Raw genomic sequence first — 14,347 nt, 5'->3', positions numbered from 1 at the left:
TAAATAATTGATTAAAATGTATGCAGGTTTTAAAAATTGTAGTTTACTGACAAAATAAAATAAATTAATAAATTTTCCAGTTTAAGATACATGTAACTTTTCAATATTTTATAAGATAATATATTCACCATAATTTGTTATTGTATTATTATCTTGAACCCTCCCCCCCCCCTGATACCAGAACTTCGCTACGCCCGTGAGTCTACTTCATTATCATTGTGTATTAGACTCTCCACCAGTACAATACTAACCATGGCCAGCACCAGTAACATTATCTACGGGCCTCCGGAAGTTGAGGGTCCTTTGCATCTTTCTTACAGTGAATATTTATTCAGGAGGCTCAAATGCGGAGGAGACAATGTTGCACAGGTTAGTTTCCTCTCCCTACATATTCAGGATATGTTAGCACATTATTATGATGAAGAAAACGAACTGTTCTATGTATCTCATTTTGGTTAACACGAATATAAATACAAGCAAGTAGAAATTACGTGAAATGTACTCGTAGATAGCGATATTAATAGTGGCAGTGCCAGCGTAAAATTATCGCACGAAACTGCCAGTATGTGACATTCTTTGGAATATCAACAAACTCACGTGTTTACTTTTCTAGTATAATATACAATATTCTAATTAAAATCAATGAAAAAATACCGGCGCGTCGGTAGACACGACGTACGCACCTTTGTAAACTGGTTTAAACCGTCGTTTTGTTATTGTTAATCAGAAATGTGAGCGAGACAGTTTCATAAAATAAAACTAAGCTAAAACATTACATTGTCCTTTAAATTATCTGTTTTATGCTGTTGGAACCGAGTGTTCATATAAACTTGTTTGTTATCAATCCGACGGTCAAAACCAAAATGTCAAGCTACATTATAATAATAAGAAAGAGTGTTAATTAGTAAGGAAAAAATAAATAAACGCTGTTTTAATCAATGTTTATTATTAAATTCACGGAAGCAAAGCGATTAATGGAGTTGTTAGTTGGTGGTACAAGTGTTTATTTTTATTTCGTGTGTTTATTTATATTGTCGATGCCGACAGTTATGGAAATTAGGCAGTAGGTTCATTGAGCTAAATTGGCTATATCTCATGCCCCTCTTATTCCTTTGACGATATCCGAGTGTAGGGTTTTCATTGGGTTTCCATCTTTTCTTCGACGACATGATATACCTGAGCCTTCGTTCCATGAAAACAGGAAACTGACAGCATAGATGAATTACTTGCCATTTTTTCTTCCCTATGACCTACCACATTCGTATTTATAACAATTGGTTGCTTCTATTCTCAAAAACTGCTAATATCTCCTGAAAGACAAAAATCTTGACACTCTCGGTGAGATTCTGTCCATCTTGAGTTCTGAAACAATTAAAATACAAAGCATAACATGAACTATTTTACTATTCCTAGGTAGGTATTAACAGTTATTTAATCACTAGATAATTCACGATATTCGAACTAAAGCCTCGAGCACTTTTTATGTTACTTCATGTGCCACGACAGAAAAAAAACATTGTCATATAGATTTATACTAGCGCAGACCCATGAAAAACCACCGTATAGTGTATCAAAATTTTGAAAAAAGACAATTAGAATAATGTTCCCTTAAAATATACGTGGCAACTTTAGCGTGTATCTGATTTCACACAATCAGTTCCAATTTTGAATAATTTCACTAACCGACCACCGATATTACATTTTTTTGAAGTGAAACTTCTTTACGCGCGTTATGCATTTTCGAGGACCGGAGTAAAACCGACTCATTACCGTCACGAAAAACGGGGATCATTTCGCTATAGGACCATAGCTAATATTATATACCTAGTTTAGGTCACTCTCCAAACTCAGCTTCGCGGTCTAGAGGCAGAGCGCCCGATTGTCGCCTTGAAGAACCGAGGTTCGATCCCCGCTTTAAATATTTTTTTTTCTTTTTGTGATTTTTTTAATACGAGGAAAAGTGATAAAATGCTCTCGTGCTGCGACTTTGTCAGGCATACATATAAGAAAATATCTACATTTTTTTAAATAATTTTTTTTTAAATTACATAAATTTGTTAATTTTAACCGATAGTCTCCCGAAATGTCTAAATCCATTTAGTGAGACTCTAGACCGGCAGGTGTTCACTCGAGTAATTGGCTAGAATTAATGGTCGGTACCTATATGATATTTTTGTCGAAATATAGCTTACAAATCGAGCCGGTAGAGTCGCTCGGTATTTTGATAAATTATTTTTATTTTGAATCATTAAAATTACTAATCAAGGCCGATAAAGCGACTAATTATTCTCGCAGACGTGCGTGACAAGTTTTTTTTATTAAAAAACACACCCATTATTAATTAATATACGGAAAAATATACGGAAATATTTTTAAAAACGACAGATATGACTTCACACTGCCGATATATCTTCTATTCGACCCTATATAAAGCGTTAACGAGACGTTATGTGATATTATTCATTTGCCGTGTTTGAAAACGAAAATTTACACGTTAAAAGTCAATTGAGGAGTACACGTTATACGCGGTTCTCGTCGCGCGAGATACCTCTCCTCGAGGTCTAGAGGTAGAGCGTTCGACACTCGTTATGCAGGACCCGGGTTCGAATCCCATATTTTTATAACTTTTGTTTTTTTTATCACATGCTACTTATAAATATGTCAATATTAGGAATCTAGTTAAACGTTCATTTGTTAACAACACGCCTATAAATAAATTTATGCTTTTTAAAACTATAATGTACAGCATTCTGAATAATAATAATATGAAATGAAAAGAGAGAGAGAATAATACTAAAAGTTTCACTTCCGTCGTGCGTAGGCTTGCCACACACTGTATTTTTTTACTATACAACCGTGGAGATCATGGAGATGCATGAACAAATAATAATGTGTGGTACTTATCGACTCCTAGATTTTCAGCATCACAGGAGCCACGACAACCTATGGGGAGATTCTGCAGAGGAGTGTGAATCTAGCCGAAGGGCTGATGAAGCTGGGAGTGAAGAAGGGAGACGTTATCGCCTTGTCATGTGAAAATAGGTTCGAATTTAGCATCTGCGCAATAGCTGTCATGTTTGCTGGAGGGGTCAACGCCACACTCAACACCATGTATACCAAAGGTAAGTTCTCGATCGCTTTAACAACTCTTTTTGAAACTCGGCTGTGGAGTTACATGTGACACCTTTTGTAATTCCACCCTTTTCCCACAAACCTGTTTGACGTATGAATCCATCTATTCTACTACCGTGCAAGTCATTGGGGTAGAGAAAGTATGGGTCATGGAGGTAAGAATGGTTGGTCTGGCTTCTTTTCTGGAAGGTTACAGGATCTCTCTCAACCGACCTGTCCCGATCCAGCTCGCCTCGCAGTTTGAGGAAAAACGCATCCGCCACTAAGACCTGGGTGACTTGCCGGCTTTTGTGTTTCCTCCTTCTTTCAGTGTCTATTCCTTGAAGTTTATAGTTCAGTTTTAGACCTCCCCCTAAATACAATCATATACGCATTCATCTGTCTATTTTTATTATAATTTATGTTTAAATATGTACATATATATTTAATTTATGTAATCTCTACACTTACATACGTACTTAACACTAGAAATTACCAAATTTTTTTAATGTTTATTTTAAAGTATCAAAAGCTTAGCAATCATAATTTTTTTAAAGCTAAATTATCCTTTGTCAGACTTATGACATTAGACACTATAAAAACCAAACTAAAAAGGTTATTCTTTCAACCAAAGAAACAAAAAACTTATATTCGAAAATTACTCTTCTCGAGCCAAGCAGCTAGTGCATGTTGGTACTTAATTCTCTAGACACAAATATTTCTTGCAATGGTAGCAAGTATATATTGTCTTTCTGTTTAAAAACAATCACAATAATAATACTATCAAAATAAAACCAAAAATAAATACATAAACTTATAAAAAAAGTAAAATTAAAATATTAAACTATTACTATTTGACTTACGTAGTCCATGCCCCGGTCTCATGCACCGGGTTGGCGCCAAAATTCCAAGACGTGCGTCAGCGTCGCCGGCGCGGGGGGGAGCTTAACTAACGTTGGGGGACGCGCAGTGAGGAAAGTACACGAAATCACAACTCAATTCAATGGTGGGTAAAAAATTAATTCCACTTTTTCTAATCAACCGGTCCAACAGACATTTACGTCACAAATGGCGGGATAATTACAATCGGTTCTTTCGAAAAATTCGTAATCGGCTCTTAAATGTTATGAACTTTGAAAACATAGAGTAAAAATATATTTTGGTTTGTCTGAGGATAGAAGCTTCCTCCCCAGAGACTGGCGTCAACCACGCTAACAACTGAACCAAATCCCAATTGGGTGGGACCGACATTTATTTCGTGTATTTAGGTACAGCTATAATGTTATTTATAAATATATTTTTAATTTTAAATGTATTATTTTCTCTTTAAATGTATTATGTAGATCATATTTTTATTAAAAATTAGTAAAATACTTCGTTTTAACCACTTTTATTGTTTATTACCAACATGTTTCATGAGCAACGCTCACTTCTTCAGGGTTTTTGATAAAACTAATTATAAATATGTATATTATTTATCTATTGACACCATTGTTTATGTCTATTATTTATAATTAGTTTTATCAAAAACCCTGAAGAAGTGAGCGTTGCTCATGAAACATGTTGGTAATAAACAATAAAAGTGGTTAAAACGAAGTATTTTACTAATTTTTAATTAAAATGGTGCCACAAAATAAGTTTGCTGAGTTAGAAGAAGTCATATTTTTATATTATAAAATGAAAGCCTCAGCACGGGCAAGCCACCCAGTGAGGCTTACATTACTGGAAAACTTAAAATGTAAAAAATATTGTACCAAATAAATAAATAAACTGTCTCCGACTTTGTTTTTGTTGCACATCAATGACCTTTTGACATGTGCACCGATTCATTGTTACGCGGATGACAGTACAGTTCATGATAGCTTTTTGTTTGATAAGCCCCCAAAGGGCACACAAACTCCAACGGCTCGGAGGGCTTTGAAGCAGAGAATGGACGGTTATCTCGAGAGTATTTCCTCCTGGGGTAAAAATAATCTCGTCGAATTTAATGTTTCAAAGACCCAATCCTGTCTGATTACGTCTAAAAGGGATCCAAATGATAATATAGTCTCCTTCAACGGAAGCAATCTTCCGAACAGGCCTTCCATTGATATGCTTGATGTAACTATAAGTGACCAGCTCAGGTACGGGGGCTCCATCGAAGCCAGAGTAAAGTTGGCCTCTCAGAAGCTGGGCGTACTGTACAGGGCCCGCAGATACTTTAATAATACACAACTGCTGACCCTGTACAAATCGCAAGTGCGCCCTACTGTCGAATTTGGCAGCCATCTCTGGTCTGGAGCCCCAAAATACCTGAAAAAAACCCTTGACTCTGTGCAGAAACGGGCGGTCCGTTTGATAGATTCCCCAATCTTAACAAACGGACTGCAATCTTTAGAGCACAGGCGTCAGGTAGGTATGCTGTCCTTGTTCTATCGGTATTACAATGGAAGATGCTCTGAGGAACTAGCGTCATTGATCCCTTCGGCACCGGTGCGTAGTCGGGATACACGCCAAACGCGTGCCCAACATTTGTACACAGTTGACACTTGTCACATGAGAACGGGTCGCTTCTACGATTCGTTCTTAAGTTCAACAGCTCGGCTGTGGAACGAACTGCCGGCCTCTGTGTTTCCTCCCTCCTACAACATGGGACTCTTCAAGACCCATGTTCACTCCTTCCTCTCCACAAAAAGACCCTCCACACAGCATCCCCAAAGATGACATAGGCCCTGAGGGAAATTATTTTCTTCAGGGCCTCCTGTGTGGAGTAAATATAAAAAAAATAAAAAATAAAAAATAAATAATAAATGTCATCCAATTTAATACAAAAATGCGTATATATCCGCTTGTATATGCAAGATTGTCACCAAATGCATTGTCGTTGACAGCGAGTATTTCTGTCGAATTTTAGCTCGATCGAATGTCGGGAAGTGGGTTAATTTCCCCTGTCAAGATTCCGCTTCATTCATTCATTCATTTGAGGAAATAAAAGTGAAATTCAAAAAGAAGTATTTAATCAAAATTATATTATTTAGGCATATTTGGCTGTAGTGGTAATTCACATTTTGATTTTGACCCATGAACTTTGAGTCCCATTATCTGATTTCAACGTCACGTTGTTCTGGCTTATTTGAGTCTTTGTCACACAATCATTTATGTTTTTTGTGTATAATCTTGTTATCATGTACATGTAATACTTAAGTCCTAATTTCTTTTATATATTTATGGCCCTAATGCTGTCATAAAGATAGTGATGTGAGAATATGTTTGCAGAGAAATCTTCTTAAAAACTTGAAACGTTTTTTTATAAAATCTTACCTAAATAATAATGACCTTCGCGGTCGACAGGTAAGGCTCTCGACTAGCAATCTGGAGATTGCGCGTTCAAATCCCGGCAAAAAATTTATTCACTCAAAATAATAAGTATATTTGCGGCACGTACCGAAGTGGAAGATACTCTCACTATCGCCCTGGTGTAAGACCATTCAGTAATGAAACTTTGCTTGAAATGTGACATACTTGATATACGCCAATTATATGTTAAAACTCTACTAAACTACATATTCGAACAAAAAAACAAACCCCGACAAACACAAAATATCACTAATAGACCGGTCAGAAAAGCGTATAAAAAAAACTTAAAAAGTCCAACGGTAAACACTACCTTTGGACAAAGACACCATAAATACCACGCTATTAAAGCATTCGACAGTCTTCCACTTGAAACAAAAATTGAGGAAAATAAAAATAAATTCAAACACAAAATAAAAAAAAATGGATTAAAGAACAAAAAAGACAATATTTCCAAAATTCTATAACATAAAAGAATAAAACATATACACGCAACACAAAAAATTTATAAAACACGCAACACGCACAAACACATAAATCATTATAAATGCCGATTTCCATTCTCTTTTAATATTTTTATTTTAGTGTGAAAATTAAATTTTAATTTCTAATCTTTATTTTTAGTTTAAATTTATCTTTATTTTAATGTTGTTTTTTGTTTAAATGTATAAATTCGTATATTTTAAAATGGGGGCCTCAGCACGGGTAAATAACCCAGTGAGGCCAACATTACTGAATTAAGATTTGAAATACTGTAAAATAATGTATCAATAAATAAATAAATGACTTTAACCGTGTTAGGTAACCAGATCAGAATATCCAGATGATTCCCCACCTTCCTCTCCCATCTCCTTATCCCAGAAAAACCGATGGAAACATTTGGGACTGTTGTGCACATAGAATAAAGAAAAAAATTGCCTTCCATACCAATTTTAATGGAAACCAATGATCCATTTAGCCTAACAATATCCCGTGGTCCAAGATCTCCATTGAATTTTAAATTCGTAAACACAATTTTGTATTGTAAATTTAGGCCTCGATTAGAAAAATATTTGGATCACGAAACATACCCGCATGGCACTTCCTGTGTTTTCATTTTTTCTATACTCTGTGGCATAGTGTTAGATGCAATAATGTGTTTAAAAGCATATTTTGATGTTTATAAAACAATCTATAACTCAAAAAAATCAGTTTTAACTCCTCTTCAACAATTGCGTTTTTGACACATTGGTGGTATTTTCGCCTTTGCGACGATATATTAAAACCATAGATTTAGGTGCCATTGTACATACGATTTTCGTAGGTACCTAAATGTGCTTTTTTTACAAAATAGTATAACATAACAAATAAAAAAATACTACTTAGGTAACATAATGTTATGTTTAGGTCTAACATTTTGATTTTTATCATATAATATAATAATTTTATCCAAGTAACGCATGTTAAAATTCATTTTACCGTTCATCCCCGGTTGACGTTTACAAAAAAAAATAGTTTACGTAAGCAGATAAGACTTTGAATTCCAGTACGATGTTTGTTAGCAAATATTTTAACAGATACGAATTGCGATGTGCATTCCTAAATTATCTACATAATATTGCAAAGTATAATTGCAGTAGTTACTGCTACATTTTGTTTATTTTAGAAACAAAACACTTTGAACAGTCGTCAATTTAATGAACCTATGCTAAGTTATTACTTATTTATTGATTTTGTGTTTAGTTCGTAGAACTCCATTTAATTTTTTTTAATTAATTAAAATCAAATTTAATAATATAACTATTAAGTTCTGCAAGTATTTTTTTTGAGTTTTTGTTATTGTTACAGCTGTTTCAGCTTTCAAGGCCATTTTCAAACTCTGGTTTTAACCGCGTTTAGACGACTTATTTATGTGATTCTATTTTTCCCCCCTCATAATTTAAAATGATTTATTACCGGTTCAACCCTTACATGTAGAAAGAAATGGCTTTAGAAGAAAGTCTTACTATTTGTAGACGACTTAAAATATTTTTAAAAAATACGAAATGTAGACGATTGTAAAATTTTACAGACTTTCTTAGATGAACTTCATCAATATTGTGAACAAAATTGTTTATTTTGAAAATTCAGAAATTTCATGTGATACGATTTTCCAAAACTCTTTATGATAACGCTCTATATTTCATTAGTTAGGAGTCAAGTAGAATATAATTCACCTATTTGGCCCCCTTTGTATAAAGTTCACTTTAACAAAATAGAAAGATTTTAGCACAAATTTCTTAGGTGCATAGATTTTATCCAAAATTCCAATGGAATACATTAATTATGTCAGTTTGATGAATCAATTGCACCTAATAACACTGTCTGACAGGAGAATTATGCCAGACTTGGTTGTATTACACTGTCATTAATAACAGTCATTATTGACAGCCCCTTCTGCCATAGGAACACTAGACAAAATGTACCAATCTTCTGTAATACATACACAACCAACAATCAGACACACTCATTATCCCATAGGATGATCTAAGCAACACGTTTGGGGTTACTATTGATACATTTAATGACACCATATATGGAACTAAGCGTAATCTATACCAGCACTTTGTTGAATCCTACAAGTTATAGTAGCATTGTTAGTTTAGTTTTAGTGATTTGTCTAACATGTAGTGTTGTTCTAGTTTCTATTTTATTTTATATTACTGTTACGTTTTACTAATATTGTTTTATTTCTATGTTTTTTATTATATTCAATACTCTCATTAGACTTGTAATCACAGTTTTATATTTGTGTATTTATAGATTTATTTTTGTACCTACTTTATAATGGATTACATCTACATAATGTTATTATTTATCACTTTAATGTAAAAGTCTTTTTAGGAATACAAATAAATAAATAAATTTCGAATTACTGGTGGTAAATGGCGAGGGACCGAAGCCGGTGAACGTGAACATTTAGTTAATTATTGGTAGTAAATGGAAAGGGACCGAAGCCGGCGAACGTGAACATTTAGTTAATTATTGGTAGTAAATGGAAAGGGACCGAAGCCGGCGAACGTGAACATTTAGTTAATTATTGGTAGTAAATGGAAAGGGACCGAAGCCGGTGAACGTGAACGTGAATATTTTGTTAATGGGTGTAGCGCCGGATGTTAATATTTAGAATCATGGCGATTCTAAATAATTATAATCAATAATTAGTCATCCGAAATACTAATACAAATTGAAAATATCTCTAAAATTTATTTTTTTAGACATTTATTTTTACTCGGGAGATATTTTCAATTTGTATTAGTATTTCGGATGACTAATTATTGCTTATAATTATTTGTTATCCTTTATGCTATGCATAAAACCTTGTCTTATAAACGTCAGTTTATCATTAAAAAATAATCATGGCGATTCTGTTTGATTAGTTTAAATAATTAATATTCATTGAAAACTTGTTTAAAAAGATGACCATCCTTTAAAAAATCACCACTAACAATAACTTAAAGTAACTATTTCTTATTTACAGATGAATTACTTCACACGTTGAATATTTCAAAACCAAAAATGGTCTTCTGCTCCTCGGCCACCATTCAGAATATAAAAAATATCCAAAGTTCAATTCCTTCAATACAAAAGCTAATCGCAATAGATTTGGATAGGACAGACCGGAATGTATTGGTGTACGAGGATTTGGTCAGATGCCACGTGAATGTCTCTAGTTACAAAGTAGTTGAAGTAGATATCCATGATCCATTGGCCATCTTATGCTCCTCCGGCACTACAGGAATGCCAAAAGGAGTCGTCATCACTCACCACAATTTTTCCATCAGCAGTGGACACACAAAGTAAATAATTTGGCTATATCTAATTAATTGAGTCATCTTTATTAAAAACTGTTTGTCTTGTTTTCACTTTGGAATTTCAAAACAGATTGAGCTTGGTTTAGTGGTCATTTTGCCGATGTCTGAGCATATTTCCAAGCAATCTCTTTTGGGGTTAGGTAGAGATGAGAAAATATAAAAAAAGTGACATTTGAATTCTTCCCTAAAAAAATGGTATTTACGACATTTACAAACATCTATTATTTGGCAGAGAATTTGCGCTGAAGGCAATTTTGATGATATTTCATCATTTATGATTTTGCCAACTGTAAAGTTATTTCCTTCTGTTCTATAGTCTAAAATAAATCGAAATAAAGATTTATTTTTTTTAAATCGTCAGAAGAGTAAGATTTGACTTTATAATAAAACATGCATATTTTATTTTGTAGATTCTTCGTGGAAAAAAACCGGCCCATTTCTCAGCAATGTCTTCTATCGATAATGCCATGGTTTCATGCTTATGGGTTTACAACACACTTGTTTGCACTGAATTTTCATCTGAAATATGCGTTCCTTCAAAAGTTTGCCGAAGAGCCTTTCCTTAAAGGGATTCAGGATCACAAGGCAAGTTGCAGAACATCAGAGATCAAATCTTGGCTTCTGGATTTTAATTAGTCACAAAATTCCTCAGCCTTCAAGAGCCATCTGTCCAAACGCATTTTCTAAAATTGAAATGCAGCAACTTCTAAAAATCTTCTCTAAATAATTTTTGAAACAATATTTAGTTTTTTTAGCATTTTTTCTGCTATGTATGCTAACACATATTTTCCCTGATACCTCGATGAAACTGTTTGTTTTGAATGACTAAATTTATATTCCAGGTGTCTCTATTATTTATGGTTCCCCCGCTGATGGTTTTCCTAGCTAAGCATCCGTTGGTTGATAAATACGACTTATCGAGTCTCACGGATATATGGTGTGGAGCGGCTCCTCTGTCCAAAGAATCTGAGATGGCAGTGACCAAACGAATTGGAGTGAAAAGAATTCTGCAGGCCTATGGACTTACCGAGTCGACGCTGGCGATATTACACAACGCCATGGCTGGTGTCACAAAAACAGGATCAAGCGGAAAATGTGTTCCAGGAACACAAATCAAGGTATTTTTAGAAAATTTTATATGGTCTTAGAACATAACGAATTTGGATGTGAAAGTGTGCAAAATTTTCTTTAAGCATTTAGTTGTTTCCACTGTGGTGGCATTCTTTCCAGCTAGCTTCAATATTTTAACCTTTCAGGTCATAGATCTGAGCACCGGAGAATCGCTGGGACCCAATAAGGAGGGAGAAATATGTGCAAAGGGACCTTTAATAATGGCGGGATATCTTGGAGATGCCAGCTCCACCCAACTCACAGTCGACTCCGAGGGCTGGCTGCACACAGGGGACATTGGCTACTATGACGAGGAACAAAACTTTTACATTGTCGACAGACTGAAAGAATTGATAAAATACAAAGCTTTTCAGGTTCGTTGTGCTTTTTATTTGTTCCTAGATTTTCTCATGCTCCCGCAATGTGCGTTCATGATGTCCTAATGGGAACATAAGGCATTTGCATTATCTGAATGCGGACAGATTCAAGCCACTTATATCAACGAATCGTGGAACATATTATCTCTAACAGTTCTTCGAGGGCACCAATGCATGTTTGATGTAAATAATTGAATTTTTGAGAATAATTTTTACGAAAAAGAAGAATAATTCTAGTATCAGCCAATGATTAAGCTACACATCTTTTAATGTTAAAATATGTTCCTTTTCAGGTTCCTCCAGCGGAACTTGAAGCGATTCTTTTGCAAAACCCAGAAATCGAGGATTGTGGCGTGGTAGGTCTTCCTGACGAAGCCTCGGGGGAACTTCCTCTAGCCTTTATTGTTCTCCAACCAGGGTCAAAACTGACAGAACATCAAATCAAAGATTTTGTGGCAAAGAAGGTGTCATACCACAAAAGGTTACATGGAGGGGTCATATTTATTCAAGAAATTCCTAAAAACCCAAGCGGAAAAATCCTAAGAAGAGAATTAAGAACCTTACTGAAGACTGATAAAAAGTCAAAACTTTAATTTTTATATTTTTTTATTATTTATTGAAATAGTTAATATTACATTTTACGTATATAAACTAATAGGTACATGGTTCATAATATAATATTTTTACAGTCAGCCTGACAAATTTTTTCAAATACAATTCTTCAGACTTTCGGGTAATCTCGTCATGTATTTTTAGTCTTTTATACACACTAAGCAGTTCTGTGGCTCTGTTTTTCTCATATGCACAATCTAATTATATTTACATTTCTGGTTTAATAAGTACGTATTTTCATTAAAACAATTTCATCGATTATGTTCTACATGTTTCCTATGGATTCAAAAACTTCTGCACGTTTAGAGAGTGGTTTGGACGATAGAAAAGTCGTGGACGCCCGAGGAAGACTTAACAATAAGATTTTGAGTAAAATAAAGTCGATAAAACGTTATTTTTTATAGTTACAATGAATTTTTTTATAGTAACAATGTATTCGGTTGTTAACTCTTGACAGGCCAAGATGCCAAACAAAACGTCTGTAACCAAGTGGGTCTTCCGACGACCCCATGCATTTTTTTTGGGCTTTTGAACTATAGAAATCCCAAATATTCACTCAATTATTAATAGAAACTGATGTATTGATAAAATACTGAAAGAATTGATAAAACACAAAGTTTTTCAGGTTCTTTGAGCTTTTTAATTTGTTCTTAGATATTCTCATTTAAAAAGCATTTTAAAACCGCTCCCGCACTGTGCGTTCATGATGTCCAAATGGGAACATAAGGCATTTGCATTATCTGAATGAGGACAGATTCAAGCTACTTATATCAACGCATTGTGGAACGTATTATCTCTAACAGTTCTTCGAGGGCACCAAGGCACGTTTGATGTAAATAATTGAATTTTTAAGAATAATTTCTACGAAAAAGAAGAATAATTCTAGTATCAGCCAATGATTAAGCTACACATCTCTCAGAAATACGTAAAATACTAAAACGATACTTCAAGTATTTAATCTAATATAAGGTGGATAGTAATTTTGGGTGCTACCTACTGATTTGGCTACGGGATAGTTAATGGTAGAAAGGTCGGTGACGTCCGAGGAAGAATTAAAGCATTATCTTTGCACTGGAAGGAGATACGTAGTAGAATTAATGTCGAGATAATGTACTGTTTTGTTTCTGTTTTTTTTTAACAGTAAAAATGTTGATCTGTAGGCTTTTGCAACTTTGTACACTTTTTTTCTTATCAATTTATACAAGAGCAAAATAAAAACAACATCTGTCACTCAGTTATTATAATTACACTCAATGAACCAATGTTGATAAAAGCACATGCGTAGTCATAGATACATAATAATAATGCAAATTTTCTTATTTTTAGATGGTAGTAGATTTTTTATTTTATTTGACGTAAACTTGGATTTGTTAAACCTACATCAATAGTTTAATGCCTACATATTCAAATAATAATATTTTGATGGTTTGTATTGCGCCGTGTTTATGAAAAATAACCTCAAGGGCGCTGTATAAATATGTATAACTACCTACTGTAGAAGATTTTACTATAACAACTTATAACTTAAGCTGACAGATTTGTCTTTCACCAAGGGGTATAAAAATGAACGGATTATGTAATGTTGTACTTTTAAGCTTATATTGTACAGGGTGTTATGGGACGTACTTACTTACTTACTAACCAGTGAATCGTGACATTATTAGGAATAAAAAATTTAAATAAAATATTGATAATGTGTCTTATTTGATCGCCTCCTTCCTCCACTGTCATCAAACATTATTAGGGCAAGTAATCGTCCGAACCCTCACCCGACCAACTGTCCAATATATACCGATCTTTAAATGTTTTTAGTTACAATAAAATAGTCCAAAATTTAATTAAACTTTTTAATCATTGGTTAAAGGAAGTCAAGTACGTTTATAAACATTATTATTTGCTTACCTGCCAGGTTACTTTAGTATTCAATTTCCATAAATAATTATTACAACGTAAATAAAGTTAAAAAATAAA

At 34.0% G+C, this 14,347-nt stretch overlaps 1 protein-coding gene across 1 annotated transcript; it reads left to right on the top strand.

Annotated features, from left to right (window-relative positions):
• Positions 1-228: 228 nt before the first annotated feature.
• On the top strand, positions 229-13,490 carry LOC149416946 (luciferin 4-monooxygenase-like). Its single transcript, XM_089641080.1, has 7 exons — positions 229-369; positions 2,915-3,122; positions 9,944-10,262; positions 10,688-10,862; positions 11,120-11,395; positions 11,534-11,761; positions 12,058-13,490. Exons 1-7 carry the CDS (start codon positions 253-255, stop codon positions 12,355-12,357), a joined length of 1,623 nt encoding a protein of 540 aa, XP_089497206.1. The 5' UTR covers positions 229-252; the 3' UTR covers positions 12,358-13,490.
• The last annotated feature ends 857 nt before the right edge of the window (positions 13,491-14,347 follow it).

The sequence above is a fragment of the Hesperophylax consimilis genome, chromosome 16 (genome assembly GCF_061612785.1).
Source record: "Hesperophylax consimilis isolate HC1 chromosome 16, BYU_Hcon_1.0, whole genome shotgun sequence".
NCBI classification, from domain to species: domain Eukaryota; kingdom Metazoa; phylum Arthropoda; class Insecta; order Trichoptera; family Limnephilidae; genus Hesperophylax; species Hesperophylax consimilis.
This window is presented reverse-complemented; position numbering and strand designations above follow the sequence as displayed.